Source organism: Corythoichthys intestinalis, chromosome 10 (genome assembly GCF_030265065.1).
Source record: "Corythoichthys intestinalis isolate RoL2023-P3 chromosome 10, ASM3026506v1, whole genome shotgun sequence".
In the NCBI taxonomy this organism is placed as follows: Eukaryota; Metazoa; Chordata; class Actinopteri; order Syngnathiformes; family Syngnathidae; genus Corythoichthys; species Corythoichthys intestinalis.
The window spans coordinates 24,315,196-24,341,249 of NC_080404.1; the positions used below are offsets into that span (position 1 = coordinate 24,315,196).

Sequence of the window (26,054 nt, forward strand, 5' to 3'; positions counted from 1 at the left end):
TTATACTCTGGTGCGACTTATAGTCTGAAAAATACGGTAAGCAATATAAATCTCTGATTTTATCATGATATCATGAAGTTACTTATCACTTAACACCCAAAAAATATGAAAATCATTTTAGGCTTTGGACAATTTTGTTGCTAAAATATATACCTAAATCATATCTAAAAGTGACTGTTGACTGATGTTTCCATGAATTAGATTGTGTCGTCACTTAACCAATCAATGTATCGTTAAACGCCTGTCAAGAATAATGACCAATGCTTTTGATGATTTTAATAGCAGACTTTAATGGTCTTGACTGTCATATTTCTATGAGATACATTACGGAGATGTTTGCATTTTTTTCCCCCATGACCATAAATAGTCACTTTCCCCATACAGTAACCGTGCTGTGTTGCAGAAGTTCTGAAATAAATGGTTAAAACCCTGACCGAGCTGGCGACTCTCTTGCTGATGTTACAATAATAATAATTGTCACCTTAACTTATAAAGACTGGCGAACAGAGGTTGCAGGAGGACCGTCGAGATCGTAGACATATTCCGACCATATTGTCGAGCGAATTCCCTGATGCGCACACCACGCTCATATTTTTCCATCATTTCCATCTTAATTTCAATGGTAAGCGCCACCTTTTTTTTCACCACCTGCACTAACCTTCTTGGGACCCATGTTGATTTCTCAAGAAAAACCGCTGTGGGTCTTGCGTGAAAACAATGAAATTGCGACTCTGTGATAAATTGTCATATTTCGAGCATGTGGTCATATGTCGAGACAAATGATGAGTCAAATTCTACCTCGGTACTTCGGCATACACCACTATATACAGTGCCTTGCAAAAGTATTCGGCTCCCTTGAATCTTGCAACCTTTCGCCACATTTCAGGCTTCAAACATAAAGATATGAAATTTAATTTTTTTGTCAAGAATCAACAACAAGTGGGACACAATCGTGAAGTGGAACAACATTTATTGGATAATTTAAACTTTTTTAACAAATAAAAAACTGAAAAGTGGGGCGTGCAATATTATTCGGCCCCTTTACTTTCAGTGCAGCAAACTCACTCCAGAAGTTCAGTGAGGATCTCTGAATGATCCAATGTTGTCCTAAATGACCGATGATGATAAATAGAATCCACCTGTGTGTAATCAAGTCTCCGTTTAAATGCACCTGCTCTGTGATAGTCTCAGGGTTCTGTTTAAAGTGCAGAGAGCATTATGAAAACCAAGGAACACACCAGGCAGGTCCGAGATACTGTTGTGGAGAAGTTTAAAGCCGGATTTGGATACAAAAAGATTTCCCAAGCTTTAAACATCTCAAGGAGCACTGTGCAAGCCATCATATTGAAATGGAAGGAGCATCAGACCACTGCAAATCTACCAAGACCCGGCCGTCCTTCCAAACTTTCTTCTCAAACAAGGAGAAAACTGATCAGAGATGCAGCCAAGAGGCTCATGATCACTCTGGATGAACTGCAGAGATCTACAGCTGAGGTGGGAGAGTCTGTCCATAGGACAACAATCAGTCGTACACTGCACAAATCTGGCCTTTATGGAAGAGTGGCAAGAAGAAAGCCATTTCTCAAAGATATCCATAAAAAGTCTCGTTTAAAGTTTGCCACAAGCCACCTGGGAGACACACCAAACATGTGGAAGAAGGTGCTCTGGTCAGATGAAACCAAAATTGAAATTTTTGGCCACAATGCAAAACGATATGTTTGGCGTAAAAGCAACACAGCTCATCACCCTGAACACACCATCCCCACTGTCAAACATGGTGGTGGCAGCATCATGGTTTGGGCCTGCTTTTCTTCAGCAGGGACAGGGAAGATGGTTAAAATTGACGGGAAGATGGATGCAGCCAAATACAGGAACATTCTGGAAGAAAACCTGTTGGTATCTGCACAAGACCTGAGACTGGGAGGGAGATTTATCTTCCAACAGGACAATGATCCAAAACATAAAGCCAAATCTAAAATGGAATGGTTCAAAAATAAACGTATCCAGGTGTTAGAATGGCCAAGTCAAAGTCCAGACCTGAATCCAATCGAGAATCTGTGGAAAGAGCTGAAGACTGCTGTTCACAAACACTCTCCATCCAACCTCACTGAGCTCGAGCTGTTTTGCAAGGAAGAATGGGCAAGAATGTCAGTCTCTCGATGTGCAAAACTGATAGAAACATACCCCAAGCGACTTGCAGCTGCAATTGGAGCAAAAGGTGGCGCTACAAAGTATTAACGCAAGGGGGCCGAATAATATTGCACGCCCCACTTTTCAGTTTTTTATTTGTTAAAAAAGTTTAAATTATCCAATAAATTTTGTTCCACTTCACGATTGTGTCCCACTTGTTGTTGATTCTTGACAAAAAATTAAAATTTTATATCTTTATGTTTGAAGCCTGAAATGTGGCGAAAGGTTGCAAGGTTCAAGGGAGCCGAATACTTTTGCAAGGCACTGTAAATATATATACTGTTATATACAGTCACCGGCCACTTTATTAGGTACACCATGGACATGGTCAGCAACAATACTCAGATAGGCTGTGGCATTCCAACGATGCTCAATTGGTACCAAGGGGCCCAAAGAGTGCCAAGAAAATATTCCCCACACCATTACACCACCAGCCTGAACCAGTAGCCACGTTTACATGCTGACTTTTATTCATACCGATTCAAATCATTCCGAATGGAAATTTCACATCAGCTGTTTACATGTCACTTCATCTATTCCGATCCAGCGTTTACATGTGACTGCCTTTATTCCGAAAGGACGTTTGACAACGGCCGTCTGACATGCGCAGATTAATCAAAACAAAGCGTCACGTTGCAAAACATGGAGATCGATCATCAGATCAGCTGCTGTTTTAACTTTTCGAGTGGAAACAAAACTTCAGAATGATACGCCGTTCATTTAAAAAGTTGTGTGGGTGCGCTGTGCGTGTGCTTGGAAGCCATGTTGCAAGTGACGTTACTTACGTCACCAAGTGACGTCACCACGTCAGTACGGAGCATGCGCAGAAAGAACGCAACCAGACACCATTCCGCTTCCCTGTTTACATGATATAATTTTACTTCTAATCGGTTTGGGAAAAGGAATATTCCACCCCTGTGAATCGGAATGAAATTCCATTCGGTTTGGGCCTGTTCATTCCGAATGAGGTGTTTATATGGAACACATTTATTCGGTTTGAACAAATATTCCGATTGTAATTGGAATATTTGGCTCCATGTAAACGTGGCAACTGATACAAGGCAGGATGGATCCATGCTTTCATGTTGTTGACACCAAATTCTGACCCTACCATCCGAATGTCGCAGCAGAAATCGAGACTCATCAGACCAGGCAACGTTTTTCCAATCTTCTATTGTCCAATTTCGATTAGCTTGTGCAAATTGTAGCCTCAGTTTCCTGTTCTTAGCTGAAAGGAGTGGCACCAGGCGTGGTCTTCTGCTGCTGTACCCCATCTGCCTCAAAGTTCGACGTACTGTGCGTTCAGAGATGCTCTTCTGTCTACCTTGGTTGTAACGGGTGGTTATTTGAGTCACTGTTGCCTTTCTATCAGCTCGAACCAGTCTGGCCATTCTCCTCTGACCTCTGGCATCAACAAGGCATTTCCGCCCACAGAACCGCCGCTCACTGGATATTTTTTCTTTTTCGGACCATTCTCTGTAAACCCTAGAGATGGTTGTGCGTGAAAATCCCAGTAGATCAGCAGTCTCTGAAATACTCAGACCAGCCCTTCTGGCACCAACAACCATGCCACGTCCAAAGTCACTCAAATCACCTTTCTTCCCCATACTGATGCTCGTTTTGAACTGCAGGAGATTGTCCTAAACCATGTCTACATGCCTAAATGCACTGAGTTGCCGCCATGTGATTGGCTGAATAGAAGTTAAGTGTTAATGAGCAGTTGGACAGTTGTACCTAATAAAGTGGCCGGTGAGTGTATATATATATAAGTCTTGTTCCTACGCTGGCAACGTAACCCGAATTTCCGCGTAAATCGGAATTAACCAATTTGGTACCCCTAAGCACCCCCTAAATATCAAAATAACTATCCAAAAACATGTATTATATGTCATTGTACTGTTTTCGCCAAGACGTTGGAGCTAAGACCTAGCTAGACAGAGAGCTAAGCTCCGAAATGACGATGTTAGACGTCCGTGTGGTTTGCTGACTTAATTCAGCTGGCCATGACATCAACACTTGCACAATGAAACTAAAATAAAAATTAAATTTAATCAGTTTTATCTTCAATAACAGCAATTCAAGTTTGCATTTATAACTAGCTGCTGATACAGTAATAATACTCCAAACAAACGATTAGCATTTATCATTTAGCGTCCGGACATCATCCAAAGCAATCACATAAACTCGCCTCAACTATTTGACCACAATTGAAAACACACAATAAACATTACAAAAGGTGTTATATACAGGGGTTGCTTCTGTGATGCTTCACAAGCAACAAATGTGTGCACAGGCTTACAGCTCTAATCTTTCCCCTCTCTGCACTCCGCGACTTTTTCGTGGGAGTAAATGTGCTCTTCTTTGTGTGCGCAAATACGTTCTTCTTAGTGTGTACATGCACTCTTAAGGCCGAGTTATGCTTCCGCGTCAGACCTGTGCCGTCAAGGAAGACCCGATTTACGACCCTGCACCGTAGCCTAACGTGTTCCTATTGAATTTTCGAAGCCTAGCGTCACGTCGACGCATATGACGTGGCGGAAATGGACTGTGATTGGTCCGCTCAGGCTGTTGTTTCTGGTTCAGCGCGAAATCACCGCCATTGTAGAATAGAATCAAACATTATTTTTCTACACGCAAAAATGGACCAAGCCTACGGGAGTATCATCGAAGACCAAGTATCGTCAAGACATCATATAGATTGCCAAATGACAAGGTCAGCGATTGAATAAAAAAACAATGGAAGAACCACCGAGACGAGTGTGTTCGGAATCGAGTGGCTACACGAAGCGGTGACCCAGTCGACCAAAAACTGCCAGCTTTTTATCACTTTATGTTGTTTTTTTGGTTGATGCACTTGATCATTTATTGTGTACATATGTTTGCTGTCAGTCTGTGACTTATTTACGTGTCACACTTCAAATATCTGAAGAATAAAGCACAGGTATGGTGCCAAAAGAGTTTTGATGTTTAATTTTCAACAACAGACAGTTCACACACGCTACATCATCACTGATTGAGAGTGCTTTGGTGTTTTTATGATAACGTTAACATCAAGGCTTCCAGCGCAGTTTGGGAAGTTCCATAGACCCAGAAATCTGCTATGGCTTCCCACTGGCTGGTTGTAGAACCCGGCAAACAAATCGGGCCGGAGGGCTTTGCAGACCTCGGACAAAACGCTGGGCGCAGTGCTTGACGCCAGTTTGAAGCTAGCAGCCACAGCTAGCTGGTCTCCACCCGAGTCTAGAACTCTCTGTGCGGCATCTAAAGTCGGCCAGACCGCCTCGAAACAGTCTTCTGCGTCGCCTGCCCCTCACAATTTGTATGATCAACATTTATTCAATGTTGATGAGCTGATTTACATTCAAGCGTTCCATCTTGCACTCGACTAGCGGAAGTCAAAAAGCATGCCCCAAAACCGTACAAACATAACGCCACACCCCTCTAGTGGCTTGGCGGTGAATTACAGAGCAACGCGTTCCCTCCCCGCAGAACTATCGAATGCTCATTGACGCCGTAGTCACTTTGCCGTCACCGCAACGCAGGAGCATAACTCACGCTTTACTCACGTGTGGAAGTAACTGCTTTGTTTCCTGCGCCAAAATAAAAGCATGCATCACAAAATAGCCCTGCATTATTTAAAAAAAACAAAAAACAAAAAAACAACGTAACGTTAATGGTAAATGGAGTTAGCCTTTCCACCTTTTTGAGGCCTTCTAAGCGCTTCACACTGTCTCCTCATATACCTACTGGTGTCGTAGCACCAAGCACAACGTGGGGTTTTGTATCTTGTTCAAGGATACTTAGAAGAGGTCATCAGGGCTTTCTTTTCTGTGGACAAAAATCAGATGTTTATTTAACCGTTTATTCAACTTTATTACGTATTTTTTTGAGTCTAGGAAATTCAGACTCTTCTGAAGCTATTATTTTCTATTTGTGTACCGTATTTTTCGGAAAATAAGTCGCACCTGAGTATAAGTTGCACCAGCCATAAAATCCCAAATGAAGAGGAAAAAAAAACATATACCTTTATAAGTCGCACCGGAGTGTTAGTTGCATTTTTGGGGGAAATTTACTTGATAAAATCCAACACATAGAACAGATATGTCATCTTGAAAGGCAATTTAACATAAAAATACAATAGAGAACAACATGCTGAATAAGTGTACAGTATGATAATGTTACATGATGCATGAACAACAAAATACGAATAGACTATCCTCACCAGGACGCTATGGCTCGGTCCTGAGCTAAAGTCCCAAATGACGATGCTGGACGTCCGAATAATTTGCTGAGTTATTCAGATAACTATAGACCCTACTCAGGTGACGTCACGGCCACGCCCCCGCGCCATGTTGTCCGTCTACTCGTCATGTTAATGCATTAGCGCTTCGTAAATTCCTCCTATTATGGCGTGTTTTTCTGCTCGTTAACATTAATAATCAAAATGGTGAAGTCGTGTGTGGCGGTCGGTTGCAAAAACAGAGAAGATAGACGGAGAGACTTGAAGTTTTACCGTATTCCGAGAAACCCGGAGAGGAGAGCGACATGGGCTGCTGCAATTCGACGAGAAAACTGGGCTCCAAACGATTACCACAGATTATGTAATAGTCATTTTATATCTGGTAAGATGCATTTAATATATATATTTAGAGGGTTTTGGGCTGACAACCACAATTAAGATCATTGCTAGGCTAATCGCCGACAACATACACTCAGACGTTGTGAATGAACTACCTGAAAATATATAATTATAAGGGGATAATAAGACAGTTGTCATACAATTAATTTACAATTTCACTATTGAGGTCAAAAGCCAAAAAATAAATTCAACTAGGGACAATCTGGAGTAGTGCTATCGCACTTCATATTTGTTACATATTATATATGTATTTAGTGAGAGTGCTATCGCTAAACCATATAAACATTAAAAGCCCTAGCTCCATTGACAAATTACATGAAATACGTTAAACTTGACAGTGGATGTTAGCAAGAACAAAAGATTTTGAATTGAAAATTTCGTAACTCACCTTCCCGAGCACAAGATAGATTCCTGCCGAATTTTCGTGGACGAGGACCTGTTTCACCCAACCAGCAACGAAGTATTTATAAGCCTCCAAGCTCTTAAAGTTTTTCAAACTTTCGTGAGAACAGGCTGATTTTGTGTTGACAAGATAGTTGTAAATATCAGCGTAGCAGATGTCAGGCAAAGACGGCGAAGACAGCGGGTCGAAAAACATCGATTTAGGCATCAAATATGGATCTGGCGAATGGATAAACTGAAGCTTTTCCACATAACGCCTTTTATGCAACGCATCCAATGGGTTTACAGCGTCAGATAACACCGGGGCTTCCATGAATTGCTCTATAACTTGCACGACTAATTGAAAGCAATGAGAATAGGTCTGAAAAATACGGACAATATGGCGGCCGGATACAGCGACACGTCATTTTGTGATGTAGGTGAGTAGGGTCTATAGAATGAAGAACATGCTAACAAGTTTACCAAACCATCAGTGTCACTCCAAAACACCAAAATAACATGTGAAATGATATCATAATGTTTGAATAATTTCACACATAAGTCGCTCCTGAGTATCAGTCGCACCCCCAGCCCAACTATGAAAAAAACTGCGACTTATAGGCTGAAAAATACGGTAATTCAATAACTATGCTTTAGGTATTTCAATGAAGTTCAGTGTTTGCATTATTCAAACTATTAATTTTTCATGCAAATTTTCACTTTTACTGCAAATAAATATCGTCTCTAAAAATCGCATATCGGCCCCTCTTACTACGAATATTCGGTATTGGTCCTGAAAAACTCATATTTGTCAATCTCTAGTCACCACCCGGGGACTACCTGTATAGATTCACTTAATGATGCAACTGCTAACAACTACTGCATCAGCCAAAAAATACGATACACATTTTATGCTTTGGGTAATTCAAACCCAGTGTTTCCATTCTTGTCCTACACAATGTTTAATATATGCGCGATAGTTCTCAGTGCTTTAGCAAGCAAATCATTGATTACATAATTGAGTTGTAATTATCCAATTCTCAAGACCATAGCGGATGGCCTCAAATTTCAGGGGCTTCTTGTGACTCATCGAGACAAATGAAGCAAGCGCCCGAGTGCTAATGATGCCATAAAATGGAAATCTGTCAACAGTCTTTATAGCCGACGCTAAAGGTCCTAATCCAAAAGTAATGAAGAGGCCATCTTAAATTATTAATATGATCTCCATAAGCGTTGGAGTGAAGAATTGGACGAATGATTCTGCAGGGAAATTTAAGAAACCCTTGTTTCAGTCTGCTCCCGTGAATCAAAAAATTGTTTATAATGACTCGGCTTTTGATAATTGCTTGCCAAATTGTGATAAGTATTCCTGCTGCATCCCGGTTAATGAAACCTTTGCCGCAGTGGACTCAAAATCAAAGTGTCAGGGACTTTTTTCAGAGGAGTAAACAACCCCCAGCTGTGTAAGCGACAGGCGCGGCAATAAAGCGTCTCATTTAAGTCGGAGGAGAAAAATCGCCATTTTCAAGCCGCCTGACATTGTCATCCGTCTCGCCACCAACATCCCGCTGCCTCCTTAACGCAGGTAATAGAATGAAGATGCTGCGTCGACAAATGGACCAATGCGCTCAAGTAAATGCACTGAAACATTATTACCCACTGTATAACTTATGTTGCGATATTTTTCGAAATTACAATCTGAACGATTTGGAGCTTTTTTTGACAGAGGTCGAGTCTGATATTTGGCTGGATAAAAATCCGATGAATGATCTAATCAATTTTAAAGGAAACCACGGATGGAAAGACTATTTAAAAGATAAACGTAATATGAATTCAAATCATTTGATATTAAAACCCCTCTTGATATTTTAATTTTTATAGAATTTGAAAATTAGTTTAACTAGTAGGTCGCCATTGTTGCAGGGCTGTGACGTCACTGGGTTACGCTGCCGGGCTTCCAGAGTATGACTCTAGCGACATAAACATTTCATCTGTTCAGCCCTTTCAATTTGAACCCGAGAGGAACATTAATGAGGATGACAGTACTGACTATATTTCTCAAAACGAGCAGCAAAAGCAAAATGAACAGGAAAGACGGGATTAGATGAGAAGAGAGTAGCAAAACGTGCTACAAGAGGCGAATTTGACACCCAAAGTACTACCGAGCGCTTTCAGCTTGTTTTGTTTAGATGCACACAGACAGAACATACTACAGATGCCCTACGAAAATACTCAAACGTAGTAATATCAAATAAAGGTGGTTTAAGTACGCTACGTGACTAATGTGGTCAACAGATCAACAATCTGCTTTAAAGCTACCACAAGAACACACAATGCTTAAAATTATGAGAGGGAAACACATGCAAAAAGTATTTTGAGGCAATGTAAAGGTAATAAAAGACTCATAAAAACACAAATAGTAAGTACTCGCTTCCTTTAACCAATGTGTGCTTGTGTTTGACGTCTCGCCGTGACAAACTGCATCATCACCCTGAGCGTCCATTGCGCGCATAAAACATGGCGCCCTCCATAGGTCAAAATATGTACTAAATATTATAGATTTTTATTTCAATGGCAATATATTATGTGTTTCTAATAACGTATTTTAGTAAAAGAGAGCAATTGTGTCTTCTTAGAGCCTACAAGTCTTTAAGTCCGAGTTTCCCTTTTAGAAATACAATGAATAAATGGAAGTCATTTTTGGTCTTACAGGAGTAAAGAACATTACCCTATTTTGCAGTATTTTGTGCTTTAGTTTATTTTTAAACTTTAAAAAAGCTTTAAAGTCATGAGCTACGTAGGATAGAGTTGCGCCCGCTTCATTACAATATCCAAGTGATGGTGTTCTCAAAAGTTCACAGTGAAAATATGGAGCCTTTTTTCTCATGATACAACTCATGGACCACTCAAAGTAATCCGCCTTCAGTGCTTGGTCAGAAATCTTTGCTGTTCCACTTTCATTAAGTTTGATGGCCGTCATTTTCCCCCCCAATGGGAATGCGGCAACACAGAGGAGAGGAGAGGCCATATAGAAGAAGCTGTGAAATGACATTTTTTTCCCTCCTCTCTTCGGGGAATGCCACTTGTGCAGTACTGCAGTTTTGGACATGAAATGGAAAAGATAGATGTGAGAAATCAATGGGGTGACCTCGTTTAGGAACACGCCACGAGTTCTACGGTACCTAAAGGCCGGCATTTCGACACACTGCGCTTCTTTAACGGCAAACTGTCGCTTCTGCACGTCAATGGTAATGGAACGGGAAGAACACCAAAGGCACCTTTTTTGAAGACAAAGCACCTCATTTTATGAACATCAATGCCTGCCATTGTCGCCATGGAAGAGCAGGATAAAAGCAACTGCTTTTGTTCGTGTTGTTGCGACTTGTTCCCTGTCGTCCTAAGCCTTGCGTATGCTATGATACTTGACTTTCACAGCTTATCACCTGCTCTGCGAAAAAGCCTTGTGGGAGTTTGTGTAGGTGTGTCGTCAAAAAAGCACAAGGATGAGATGGATAATGGCAAAAAAAAAAAAAAAGATGCTCCCTGGGTGGCTGTGGTGCTTCTGTCGCCAGCCATTCTAATGCACTGGTAACCTCCGGTTCGAGATGATGGCGTTCGGTTATGAGTGCAGTTGTTTATGGGCCAAGAACAAGTTGTCGGAGATTACAATAAGGAAAATAATGTTTAGTAACTCACATAACCGGAGTCGGGATGAGTAACAAAATTATGAATTGACTCAAACTATTGACAATTTTAAGCCGGTAATACATGCACAAATAGATAAAATAAAATACAAAAAAAAATAAAATTCAAACCAGATAGTACGTCTAAATCTGAATCAGTTGGTCTCTGACTGGAAAGCAAAGGAAGAAAAAAATATTATTTTATCTTTTCAACAGCTATAACTCTTTTTTTCTCTTTGCCTAAATATTAAATTGCATCAGTAATATTTACATATCATAAAAATATCCAAATTAAAGTTATTTTGTGCAATAACATAACAATATGTGACTTGAAGTTCCGCTCTGAGACCCCCAATTTGGCCAACTTTTAAAACTGTCCAATATGCATGTGTGATATATCATTGGAAAGCTTAAAATCTCAATTTTCTGGGGGAAGAAAAACTTTGAACAGGAAGGCACTTTAAAAAAAAATATTTTTTTTAAACAGCAAAACCCTATCTGGAGGTGAGAGCACGCGAGAGCACAATTACAGACGCAGTGACTTTAACGAGGTATTATTGCATACTTACCTTTTATGATCCATGTAGCATGTATCACTGAGTGTCAACACATAGCTGTAACTGGCCACAGCTGGATTTTTGGGGTATTTTATGGGTGAAACATGGTCATATAACAAGAGTCGCAATGCAGAAATCGCAGACATCAAGGAGTGGTCGACATGTTCTTTTTCGTATATTTACCCTTTTAAATGTTTTTCTCTCTCTCCATTTTCTTTGTTTGTATCGATTATTTATCATCTCAAATAACGGGGAAAATGCGACAGTAACAAAAAAATGCAATTAAGCGATAGTAGTAGGTAGATATCCATGACTTTTTTATAGACGCCATTTTTTTCATTGTGATGCCATTTGTTTAAAAGTTTAAAATATGCGAGTGAATATTTTTTTAAAGTCGTTTTTTTTTTTTTTCACACATTAGACATCAATTAATGATTCTAAGCTAAAAAAATGACATATTTTGAATAATAAATATAATTAATTACCTTCGTTTTATGGCTGGGTTGAAACAAAAGCAGTTGCGCAATGTCTGTAAACAGGGGTTTCCAGGGTAAAACGGACAAATTAAAAATAGTTTGGGGGCTTAATTTGCCATGAATCTGCTATGGCAGCATATTGTTCTATCAAACACAACAGTTCTTTTGTCTTAAAATACAGCAGTTTCTTTTAAAGAGGAGTTTAAGAGCAAAAACTGCTTTTTCAGTTTTGTCTGTGTTTTCCGCCATATTACAATATAACAACAGCAAAACAATTCTTAGTTTAATATAAATAGTCTTCCAACCATTACTAATGCTAGCTTCGCGCTAGCTTCAAGTTGAGCATTCTATCTTTAGCTGTGGTTTTGACTCTAAATTCTTGTTAGCTTTGCGCTTAGCATTGGCGTTGCGTTAGCTTCACGCTTAGCAAGTCGTCAATTTATTGAAAATAAGACAGTTTACCTAGACCTAGTTTTGTTTCTAATATGAACTCGGATGGATGCTGGCTCCAGCACTCCGGTTCTCATTCGCTACAAGTTTAAAATGCCATTTTTGAATTAGTAATGACATGAAAGTTTGCAATATTTTTTTTTCATCATGTTAACACTCACCGAGGAAATGTAATTGCATGCTTAGAACTTGTTTGAACGGCCGCAATTCAGCATTGAGTTTATTATGTTTTCAACGAGGCCTACTCATTGGCTTCAAGCGCTAGAGAGGTTCACCGCGTCTTCCCTCTTTGGGGTTCAAGTGGAAAAGAAAGGAAATTAAGGAACCTGCGAGACTATGTCCCAAGAGGGCGGGATCAATATACTTGGACCAATTAAAACACTATTATCATCTCATCTCATACATAGGAGGAAGTGAAGAATAACACATATTTCTTCTCACAAAATAATTGTATTTTCAAAGTAAAATGGCTCCATTATTTCTGTACTGGGTTGTACATTGACCTGATGCCTTTTTAAAATATATTTATTTATTTTATTAGCACATGTGTCGGGTCCCAAAAGACCCTTTTGGAGATTAGGGTCAGCTTGATTTGATCACTCAGAATAAATTGTCTTTAGTTGAGAAGAAGTGTCTCACACATTGCTTGTTAATCAATTAGAGTGTATTGAATGGAGTGGGTCAGTGACTTGTGGAGTGGGTCAGTGACAAGGTCAATGTCATGACTGATCTTGTTAGATTCCGAAGGATGTGTAGGGTGTTTAACATTCAATCCGACGACACTGTACAATGTATGTTCGTATTTCTTCAGATCAGTCATTTATCAAATTTTCATCTTCTTTAGATTTTTATGCTGATAAAAAGTCAAATTGGCTCCTCTGTTTTATTTCCTTCAGTTTATCTGCTTATGTTGGTACTACATGCAAACAACTGACCGTATCCTTTGTAAAAACATTTATGTCAAGATTTTGTTGTACATAAAACAAGCAAGTACAGTATAATAACTCACTGGAGGCTATTGAGAGTGATTAATCAAAAATAAATGCTCAGCTTTCATCGAGGATTACATTTACTGTTAACTCATTCACTGCGGTTGGAGGAGACAGCCGTCAAATTCATTTGAACTGGGAAGGAGCTAACAGCGAATTAACAAACGTTCATTTCATTGACTCATCTATTCATAAATGGCAGTGAAAAAATTTTTGCACCATTTTAGTGGCGTCAAAGCCCAAGCGTTTGCCTCAAATTTTGGTTTTCGACAAAGTAAAATAAATAAATCAACCGGGCAACATCTCGTCATTCCCTAAAGTTCCACAATAGTTTACGAACAATTAAATAGTAAATGATCCATAATGAATAGCATTACAAAGCATTCAAGCACTTTTGCAATGAACCCCGGATAGCAAATTAGGATCTAGAAGTCCGCGAGGTTTGATTTGTTTTGTACTCATTTGCTGGCATTGATGGTGTTAGACGTCCCATCGGTTTTGACTAGAAAGGCTAACGTTGAGTGATCACGTTTTACTGCTAATGACTGCAATAGGCATCTAATCCAGTTCAAAAGCCAGCCTGTCAAAAATAGTACGCCAAGTGCTGTCAATTGCAGGGAATGAATTCAATGAGTGCCCTAAAAAGATTGCGTTTGCCCGTCAGTCGTGGGTAACGAGGAAGAATCATTGGGGGAAATGGCGCGCAGTGTCCCCGCGAGTGCAGCACTTAAGGTCGATCGCGTTAACATCGCAAGACCGCTGATTCACGCTCCGTCACTTTCCAATGCGGGAATTAGCTTCGCCTGTTGTGAACTTGCTGGGGAAAAGTTTAACCAGCAGTGACGATTTGGCGGTTCGGAACAGCGTGATGTGGCGTGCGCTGGCAGATTTTATAACACGGGAGAGAAATTTGGGACTTGGCTCACAATCTCAGTTCTGGCTTATTGCAATTGTATTCTGTGTATTTTTTTTTCAATGTTTGCCAGTTGTTGAAGCAAAGTTGGCAAGCGATGATTTCTTGATTTCTTTTGTTGCTTTTGGGATGATTCACCGATGACAGTGGTGGTAAAACAGCTACAGACAGTTTGTAGTGAAAATCAGTAAAGCTGACAGCCATTCCTTGGTGAAAAATAGAATAATTGGTGAAATTACGAAATCTGCTATGATTTGATTTGGACAAATAAAAATACAAATAACTCGTAGTCTGCCATTAATGAATGGCACTGTAAGTCCCGGTTGTTCCTCCGCTTTATACAGGGGTGAAAGTGGCTAGAATTTTGTGCTGGAACTCCTTGACAAAAAGGTCGTCACGGAGCCTGTCTGTTTTTTTTTTTTTTTTTTTTCTTGTTTGGGGAGGGGGGCGGGTTCAGACCCCCTAAAACCACAGAAATGCAAAATAAATTAATAAAAAAACAGGTTTTACACATGCATTAAGTGACTGCATTACACTTTCTGTAACAAGCCATACATGAGAAACTGATTTTCATTCAAAATTGTGTTTTAAAGTAACATACTTAAGTAAAAATGACTTACATTATGAAGAGTGAAGTGGAATATATCTAGAAGGTAACACAAACATTGACTTTTTTTATATTATAAGGAAATAAGTAGCCTAACATGGGTAAATGAACAAAAATAAGTCCAAAGTGCACATAAACTGTACTGCCAAATGTATCACATTTGAGACGAGCATTTCTGGACCTTATTGCAGCCAAAAAAATGTTTAAAACCTTATTGTGTTCAATCTCACTTTAGTTTTGTTTTACCACAAGAACTGCATTTTATGCTTAATGTATCATTTATGATACAGAGAACATATATATGACGGAAAACACTTAGGTGACTTTAACTTCCGCTCTGAGGCCCACAATTTGGGCAACATTTCAAAATTTTCAAAAATGTGTGATACATCATTGAAAAGCTAAAAATTTCAATTTTCTGTGGGAAGAAAACTTTTGGACCGGGGGGGGGGGCAAAAAAAAAAAAAAAATTTAAACAGCAAAACGGTAACTGGAGGTGAGAGCATGAGAGAGCGTAATTATTATGCCATGATTTTTACAAGATATTATTGCGTACTTACCTTGTTTCGATCCAAAAACTTGTGAAAAACATGTAGCATGTATCACCGAGTCATCAAGACACGGCTGTGAATTGCCACAGCCGTATTTTCATTGGTGAAACATGGTAATATAACAAGGGTCGCGATGCAAAAATCGCAGACATTGAGGATCATTTTCATATCTTTACTAGGGTTGTTCCGATCATGTTTTTTTTGCTCCCGATCCGATCCCGATCGTTTTTGAGTATCTGCCGATCCCGATATTTCCCTATCCGATTGTGTTTTTTTTTTTTTGCTCCCGATTCAATTCCAATCATTCCCAATAATTTTTCCTGATTATATACATTTTGGCAATGCATTAAGAAAAAAATGAATAAAACTCGGACGAATATATACATTCAACATACAGTACATAAGTACTGTATTTGTTTATTATGACAATAAATCCTCAAGATGGCATTTACATTATTAACATTCTTTCTGTGAGAGGGATCCACGGATAGAGAGACTTGTAATTCTTATTGGATAAATGTGACTTTGTATATTGTGACTAAATATTGCCATCTAGTGTATTTGTTGAGCTTTCAGTAAATGATACTGCAGCCATTTAACTTCTGTCCAAATGAATGATGGGAAGTGAAACCATGACTGTGTGTAGGGGCACCAGTTGATATATCTTCTCTGCGTTGGGAAAAAACATGGGGTTTTAAGTAAATGATCAACTACAACCTTTCTTCCCCACATTGCCTCCCATGTTATTTTTAATTGCTGAGAGAGGTATTATAAGGTTTTAGCCACATTAAAAAATGGCTCCAAAGGCTGTCAAAAATTCTCTCTACTCATTATACGCTGCCTTTTAGCGCTACCTATAGGTAAAACAGGGTCTTTATAGATTGAACGCGACAATGCGTGAGTGGGTCGTGCAGCGCATGCGTTAATTATTTGACGTGACTAATTAAAAAAAATTAATTACCGCTGTTAACGCAATAAATTTGATAGCCCTACTTTAAGCCAAAACTACTCTGGATGAGTGTAAGACATTTTGTCTGTAACATTAAATACAATTAGAAAACGATTTAAATAAAAAATGTATATATATTAAAAAATGGCATGTCCGATATTTTTTTGCCGATTCCGATACTTTGAAAATGACGTGATCGGATTCATCTTTACCTTTTTTTTTCCCCTTTCAATTTTTCATTGTTTGGATCCATTATTTATCATCTAACACATCGGGGAAAATACGACCGTAACCAAAAAAATAAAAGGAAGCGATAGTTATGAAGTAGATATTTGTGACTTATTTAAAGACACCATTTTCTTATATGGTGACGTAATTTGTTCAAAAGTTTAAAATATGCGAGTGGATAATTTTATAAAGTCGTTTTTTTTTTAAACGAAATATTAGACAACGATTAATGATTCTAAGCTAAAAATGACAGACATTTCGAATAATGAATATAATTACTTAGCTTCTTTTTATGGCTGGGTTGAAACAAAAGCGGTTGTGCGACGTCTGTAAACGGAAATTTTCAGGGTAAAACGGACAAATTAACAATAATTCGAGGGGTTAATGCGCCATGAATCTGCTATGGCAGCATATAGACATATTGTTCTATCAAACACAACAGTTCTTTAAGAGGGGTGCAAGAGCAGAAACTGCTTTTTCAGTCTCGTCTGTGTTATCCACCATATACAAGTTCATTAAAAAAAAGTTTTTTTGTTGTTGTTGTTACATTTAAGGACCACAAAACACTTTAACACTGAAAAAAAAATCTGAATTTTCTGTTCATTATTTTTCTGGGGTCAGTCAGTATAGGGTTAACATGAACCTCTGAACCTCCCTATCAGAGAAAATAAAATAATAATCTTCCACTCTTTCCTTTCTCTTAAAGATCTGATCAATTTTTCATTGCATTGCCCTTTTTTATCGCTTGTTCTTTTTTTTGTCTCAGAAAACGTGCATTTGAGCCAATCAGAGCTAACTATCCATGCTGAACACATGTCAGTATGTCAGCCAATTGAATCGGCAACTGGAGTCCCGGCCTGGCAGGGTGGTTAGTTGAGCGCATGCACACATCGACATGACACATCAGACACATACTGGGAGAACTCTGTGCTGTCCGTGGGATAAATAAATAATGAATATCGGTGGAAATGGATTATGCTACACAAGCGCTTTAATATGCTTGTTGTTAACACACGTGTATGTAAATCTGACATTAGTTTACTGTTTTTCTCTTGGAGGTGCCTGTGTGGCAGCAAGGCAAGTTGTTTTTAGCATGGGGTTTTGACAGTTGCCGTCATATTTTTGGGATCCAAACACCGTTCCGCTCCGTTCCGCGCCAAATCCCTTGCCGGAATGGTGTTCCGGCCCGGTCCAGCCCACTTTCACTTTTGGCTTTATATGAATTGGATGTCGATTGTTATCAGTTTGTAGGAATTGAGTTAAATACACTACAGTTCAAAACGGTTTGCATGTTTTTGGCAATTTTGTTTCTGAAACCTTTCAGGCAATTGAAATGAAAAGCATTTTTAAAAAAAATTAAACTGTCCAAAAGATGAATTTTGGGTAGCTACATTGTTAATTTTAGGGTAGTTACAGGTCACTTCCTGTTGATTTCAGAGGATTTTTGCATCACTTTCTGTGTATTTTGGAGCATTTCAGGATCACTTGGTTGGTTTTAGGACATTTACATGTCACTTCCTGTTAATTTGGGGGCAATTAGAGTAAGTCTTTCATAAAATAAATAAGATGGACTCAAACCCGCGCCGCACGACGCGTCCACACAGCAGGCGGTGGCCCTAACCGCTAGACTATCATATATGGCCATGTGATGGCCTAGCCGCCAGCGCACCCACATGAAGCAGGGTTTCCCCTACGATTTTTTGAAGCTGCGGTGGTGGGCTTCATTGGAGTCTAACCGCCTCACCGTGTCGTGCCACGTCAAAATTGCGTCATATCATGACAATTTTTCCCCCCCACATTTTGTTACCCAAGAAGAACCATAACAAAGTTCTATTTGAAATATTTCATTAGCCAGGCTAATGTCGTAGCTCTCAGCTACGGTACATGTACGTAAAATGCGTAGCTGATTACAGCTACATTACCCTACATAATAATACGACTTTAATTTCTCGTAGCAATAGTACTACTTACATCTCGTAGTCCTTAAATGTACTATATTAACACAACAATACTAGTCCTTCTGTTAATGGACCAATGGCGTAGGTTTGCATAGGGATGTTAGGAACATAACACTAGGAACTTTTCAGGATGCTCAAATTGTCCCCACCAACTTTTAGGCAACCTTATTTGCATTATATAATGATTTCAGTTACAGAGGTCATTTAGATTGTCTTCACATATTTTGTAAAGATAGAATTGAACCTATCATTATTAAGTGAATTACTTTCATTATGTTCAGACTTACAATGACACCATTTCCCCCCCCGAAACGCACGTTTGATTGGCTGATGACTAGTTAAACTCCCTTGTTTTCAGTGTAAATCTACTAGAAATAAGTGAAATTATCTGCCAGTGCTTCAAGTAAATTTTACTCAGATTTCTTCAAATAAAAAAACAGCTATCTGAAAATAACCTTTACACTCTTATTTTAAGCAAAAAGTGAGTATATTTAATCTTTAAAAAAAAGCTTTGTTTCGTCAGAAATGTTCTTCTTTCAAGAAATGATATTGTTTAAAACATTATTTGAAATCATTTCCCCCCTTGATTTTGGTGAAAAATGACCAACCTTTAGATCTATGGGCTTAATAAGAACAAATAGTAATATTTACCTAAATAAATTAAAAGTAAATTGAATAATCTGACCCATTATTCTGTTAGTTAGTCTTTAACACTCAAAACAAGATGGAAAAAATATTCGAATACATTTAAGAAAAATGATCAGATTGAAACATTATAAATTTGCAGTGTGAAAGTTAGTACAAGTCAATACAGATTTATTTTTGCATTGATCATTTAGCATATTAATTAATTAGGTTAATATTGGTGAGAAATTAAGCCCTGATCCCCGTTCACCTAATCAGTTTGGTTTTATTAATGTCCTGTTCCCTGCAAAAAGTGTACATGCAGGTTATGCTGTTATAGCGTCCCCACCAATATCGAGACCAAACCTACGTCCTTGTAATGGAGCCATTTCAAGGTGTAGGGAAAAATTCTAATTGCCGTGTAAAGAGTTTTACTAGTTTCGGTGAGAAGGTGAATAGTTTTTTTTTTTTTTTTTTAAATGTTGTTCGTGAACTACTTTTCCACACAAACGCACATCGAGGTACCATTTAGCTTAGCAAGAAGAGGTATCAGAGACATTTTTCGAGTGTGCCAGAGCTCGTGAAACAAAGGGCATTTATCAAGGGTTCGTCAGCCGTGATTGCATATATCTGTCCGCTGTAACAGCCCTGCATTTTCTGCTATTAAATGCGTTGTTGACACATTAGTATGGCGGCACTCTGACCCGCCGCTCGGCGCAAATTCATTCAAACTTGCCTTTCCGTCCAAGACCGCCGTCCACCGCTCACTTTCGCCGAAAAGTCCGATCCAAAATACAGTAATGCCCCTGATAAGGAGAAGAAGGACAGGAGTTTGTATTGGCTTAGCCACTTTATTGTGGCAATAATAATAAAGAAAAGAAATAACAAAATAACGATGGGCTTCCGCAACATGCGACCGCTATCTCCTCCTCGCTTCCCTCTACGTCACAGCTCCCCGTCCGATCGTCACTTTTTAAGGTGGCCCCATATAGTTACGGACATTATAATACACAATGAATAGGTTGCCGCTGAACCCTTCACATTAGTCTGCCGTTAGTTTGAAACGGCCTTTAAAGAATAATAAAAAAAAATAAAACATTTCTTTTTGCACGGCATGGCAGCTTTTATTTTGTTGTGGTGATGCGCCACAATATTTAATGTGCAGGGGAAACCCTGTGAAGGCATCGGAGGGAAGGTTTTCCACGCACTGCACAGGCGGACCTGCGTGTACCCGTTACAGGAGTTTACATTAGCATTTTCATGTTAATAAAAAAAAGAAAATGTAGTTTTAAATTTGATATCAGGTATCAAGACCGAGTTCATTTTTAGTATCATGACAATACTGGAAGGAACTAAAACATGCATGCCAGAACAATCCCGTGGCCGTCATTTTCTCACCCCTGCTATAGTGCGTGTGTTTTCCCTGCTAAGTGAGCAGACAAAAAGTCATATCAAGTTTATTTATTTAGACCTAAAGCCCTCCAAAACAACACCTTATAGATAGCGAAAACATCACAGAAGAATGCACACGAAGCATTGGAATTGAAGTGCAACTAATACTGCGGCTTTATCCCAAAGCACTAGCGTGGATATGCTTCAAAGTAAAAGCGACAGGCTACTGATGGAGAGGTGTTTGTGTGCGGTCGGGAGCATGTGAGCCAAATGAAAAAAATCTCTCTTTTTGCTTCCTCCAGGTTGGCAGGCAATAAGGCTTGACAGAAGATGCGCCGGGGCCGCCGCTTTATCGGATGGCTGTTGACGGGAATGGCCGTCCTGTCGTGGCTAAACGCCGTCTGGGGCCAGGACGCTGACGGTAAGAGCGCCCTAACCTGTCAGAAAGCGCCGGCTGGCACCGTTTGACCGGGATGAAGAGATGATTATGGCTGTGTCGCATGTGTTGACATCGGCTCGTGTGAGAGAGGGTTCTGGCTGCCATAAAAAAGTGCACAGTCACAGCCCTTATTTATTAGTTTTGCACAGACACCGATACTGTTATCGGTACCGATACGGCACTAAAATTACATAATCGGTGGAGTACTCAGAAAAATGCTGAGCACTTTCTGAGATCTAGTTTCCAACTGCTGGTCGCCAGAAACGCACACCGCCGTGAAAAAAGGAGTGCTCGTCGAAGGTCTCAAGATGATGATAGACGTCCAATCCTGTGTTTTCCAATCATCCCTCTGCTGTGAATTTCACATGTTTATCATTTGTAGAAAGAGGTAGACTGGCCATCAGGCGTACCGGGCACTTCCCGGTGGGCCGACACACAACGCTGTTTAACTACAAAGAAAAAAACACACATGACACTGTTTAACTATAAAAAAAAAATTCTCAGCTGTCTCACGCGGCCCATTCGTTGTACCAATTTCAGCAGAAAAAAAGTAAGTTCATATCTTTTTTTTTTCTCGAAATCAGCATTAGAAAATAGCTTAGTTGGACCAATTTTGCAATTTCTGATGAAAAAACTGAGAAATTGAGCTTGCTAGCTGACATGCTAATCCGATCAGAGAGATGTCTCAAAGTCTTGTTTTCACTTTTCGAAGCGAAAAATCACACAAAACTAGCCCAGGTCATATCACACGGCGGCGGGGTTGTCGATTGTCTTCACTGATTGGCAACCTGCCTAGCGTGAGCAAGTTACAGCTCATTCCCCTGCTACGGACAGGAGAGCTCACCGGCGAAGCAGATAGAGAGTACCCCCAGACAAACCGGCCGACGTCAGAGCTGCTACATGGTCAAAACGAATATGGCGTTAAAAAATGCTTTACTACACAGCGAAGACGTAAACAGTGAGAGAGCGGCGTGCAGTTGTTGTGCAGCTAACATGGCAGGATGTGTCTGAGGAGAACTTTTTTTCATGTCCCTCCATGATCAATCGTAAGTAAATAGTCCTTTATTTAAAGAAAGTTTGTAGTGTTTACTTGATAATTGCTGTATTCACGGCCATTTTTAACTCAAAGTTGCAATTTCTGTTGGGGTTGAAAATTTGACAGAACACTGGGCACACGAAGAGGGCAATAAGCCGAGTATAGAGGGGTGTGTGCAATCAAGTTGCCGGTCGTCGGCTGAGTGGCATTTTCGGTGGAAAAGCAGCTACAAAATGGAAGCCACCTACTTATTAAAACGTGTGCCATGGTCCCAGTATTTAACATAATACAAAATATGATGTTTACTCACTTCCTCGTAAGTCCAATGGTCCCACAGTAGTAGGGCTTGTTTTGCCGAATATCCGTGGTGAATGGGGACTTTTTGAAACCCAAAAAGGCTCACACGCCTCTCCTTGGAGCAGCAACAATTTTCTGCAGCCGTTTGGCTGCTGTGATGCGAAAAATAAACAAATTAATCCACAAAATCAGCTGAATCTGCAGTCCATCTGCATGCTATTAAGCAGTACTTCTCAAATAGTGGGGCGGGCCCCCCCAGGGGGGCGCATAGCAATCCTGCGGGTGGCGCATGTGACCTTGGGGAACATACTTTTTTGACGTACTAGATTAAAGTGTAATTGTACATCCACTCAGATGGTGGCAGTGCCGCTCTCATTTTCATTGTGTGTGCAGTATTTTTGAACCAAACAAGAGCACACAGCAAAGAGCACCAGAGATATGAAAAGCTAAGACAAGGAAATATGACGAAGCATATGTAGCATTTGGCTTTGACTTTTAGTACAGTGGGGGATGAGGAAAGACCAGTCTGTTTACTTTGTCTAAAAATGTTCGCAGCGGACAGCAGGAATTTTTTTTTTCAGCAAAAACGCGTCGAATATTTCCAACAATCCTCCCGCTTAGTCAGTGTTACATAAGTAAACCAGCAAGCACTGTCAGTATCATATAAGGTGGCATACCTAGTTGCTCAGTGCAAAATAACCCCACACCATAGCAAAGGAGCTGATACTGCCTGCAGCAAAAATAAAAACTGTCTCTCTGTCCAATGTCACTGTCGTTTTTGTTCTATTAATTTTTGTTTTTTCAGTCTTAATAGTTTGGTATATGGTCCTCTCGAGTTAATGTTGCTAATCAATTTGAATTTATGATTAAAACAAAAAGAAAAAAAGTGTGCGTTATATTCGGGAAAATTACGGTAATCAATAAACTAACATCCTGCTCGCTCTCTCGCTCTCTCTCTCTCTCTCTCTCTCTCTCTCTCTCTCTCTCTCTCTCTCTCTCTCTCTCTCTCTCTCTCTCTCTCCATTAGTTAAGACAGACTGATGTAATTAAATAATTTCTCAGTAATTAATTACAGGATTGTAATTAATTAATCGAATTCATCACATTTTATTTTCATATAATGTTCCATAATAAAGACTGAAACACCCCCCCCCCCCAAAAAAAAAACTGTAATGCATGGCTAATCAAATGTACTCAGTAAGAAGAGAAGGTTTAAAATCCAATTCATTATTACACTATTACCATTGTCACCATTTTTTTTTCTACCAGCCTGTACTGGCTTTTCACAATATTTTTATCAGGTATGGCATCCAATAAATATCGTGCGGGAAAACATAAGCTACGCTACGCTACGCTACGCTACGCTGGCACCACCCCCGCTCAGGTTTTCTTTGTTTTATGGGGGGGGGGGAGGGGGGACTTTTTATAAGGGCTGCCTTGTGCCAAGGTTGACAGTTATGTGATACATGAGGCTAGAGTTGCTTCAGTTACAAGTTAAAAAAAAAATATTTTTTTTTTTTACAAAAGTTACAAATCAATATGCTCCTACTTATTGTCCCTATACACACCCACCCACGCTCACACAAGGTGGCCCGCCCAGGACAGAAATGCCAGGGCCATTTTTTGGTTCCAGTCCACCCCTGCTCATAGATGTCCAATCCATTCGAAGTGAGAGAGATGACAGTGAATGACTGAACTTTTATTTCCTCATAATTCAAATTGATCAGACATCTACGAGTGCGAAACTCATTTATTAAGTCACATGATTGGATGTGTGGCGGCACGGTGGCTGAGTGGTTAGCACGTCTGCCTCACAGTTCTGAGATCAAGGGTTCAATCCCGGGCTTCGGCCTTCCTGTGTGGAGTTTGCATGTTCTCCCCGTGCCTGTGTGGGTTTCCTCCGGGAACTCCGGTTTCCTCCCACATCCCAAAAACATGCATGGTAGGCTGATTGAACACTCTAAATTGTCCGTAGGTATGAGTGTGTGCGTGAATGGTTGTATGTCTCTTTGTGCCCTGCAACTGGCTGGCAACCAGTTCAGGGTGTCCCCTGCCTACTGCCCGTAGTTAGCTGGGATAGGCTCCAGCACCTCCGCGACCCTCGTGAGGAAAAGCGGCATGGAAAATGAATGAATGATTGGATGTCTATTAATAACATAAAAATTTTTCCTAATATAATTCACAAGCGTATGGTATGTCGAAAAATAAAAATGTCATGGAGGTGAAACGTGCTTCAAGGGGGGGAGGGATCGACTTATTTTTCAAGTTGTTCACAATAAAACAAACTGACTTTTTTTTTTGTTTTTTTTTTTTGGTACTTTTCTCCTCATACTGTACCCATATTGTTTTTTGCATTGCCTTTATTATTTTTGATAGCATATCAAATATTATGCCATTCTCATTTTATTACCACACCCATTATTAAAACTTTAAAATAAATAAATAAATAAATAAATGCCTTCATTTTTGTAATTCTGCCACACATGTGGGAGTTTTAATTTGTGTTTGGGCAGCAATTTCATGCTTTTCTTGTTGCCTGACAGGAAACTGGAGAACATATGCAAATGAAGAAATCTTTATTGGTAATTTGGCCTCAGTGCCATCCAATATTATTATGTGAGGGAAGCAATACTGCCTGCCAAAAAAAGAAAAAAAAAATCCCTCCTCCGTTCCAAAAGTGCAATGATGTAACTGTGTCACAAATGTGCACATTTGCTGTGCGTGATGTCATTTGGTGACATTTAGCGACTTTTTGAGCACGCCACCTTACACGTTATTAGTGTGGCCTACAATGAAATCAACTGCACTTATCAGGTCAGCGAGGCTGTTATTGCCTTTGTGAGCTCTCAAGGTCCAACCAAGGATGATATCGGTTTAATCGAGCGGATTTTTGTTCAGCTCCCCCTCAATACGCAGTCTTCTCGCTTGTAAATCTTCATCTTTGGCCCACCACTAGGCACCTTTTAGCCTTTTGTGCTCATGATTAGAATAGAGTAGACGGCAATGACGTGTTGAAACATCTGCGTCAAACAAAAAAATCAACATCTTAAGTCACTGGCGGTGATAGATGAACCAGAGTTGCTTTAAAAAAAGAAATGCCGGCCATTCTACTACATACAACAGTGAAACTAAGGAATCACATCAACAATCCTCTTACTTTTTGAACAGCTTTCATGTTATTTTATAATGGATGCCATTGACAGCGATAGACGTTCAATCCATTTGGACGTCTGTCAATATCAGTGGCACTGAAAAATCTATAATATCAGCCATATTCATCACTGTCGTTAAGCAAAAATGAGACAAAAAGTGAAAAAAAAAAACATAATAAAAGCCGATCGATCAGGTCCGATCACGTCATTTTCAAAGTATCGGAATCGGCAAAAAAATATCGGACATGCCTTTTTTTAATATATATATATTTTTTAATTAAATCGTTTTCTAATTGCATTTAACGTTACAGATATAATGTGTTACACTCATCCAGAGTCTTTAGTTTAGGATTAAGGTAGGGTTATCAAATCTATCCCGAATTAATTTTAAAAAAAATGTATCATGTTAAAATATTTAATGCATGCGTTGCACGACCCACCCACGCATTGTCGCAGTCATTCTGTAATGGTGCTGTTTTACCCATATAGAGAGCTAAAAGGCAGCGTAAAATGAGTAGAGTGAATTTTGGCAGCCTTTGGAGC

General features: G+C 39.6%; 1 protein-coding gene across 9 annotated transcripts in view; it reads left to right on the forward strand.

Annotated features, from left to right (window-relative positions):
* The window catches only part of LOC130923355 (protocadherin-15), a 490,939-nt gene that overhangs the window by 138,936 nt on the left and 325,949 nt on the right, over window positions 1-26,054 (forward strand). For all 9 annotated transcript variants that reach the window (XM_057849017.1, XM_057849014.1, XM_057849016.1 and 6 more), the window contains one exon: window positions 20,890-21,008. In XM_057849017.1, coding sequence (XP_057705000.1) covers window positions 20,918-21,008 — 91 coding nt within the window. In that variant the 5' untranslated portion in view covers window positions 20,890-20,917. The remainder of the gene's footprint in view (window positions 1-20,889; window positions 21,009-26,054) is intronic.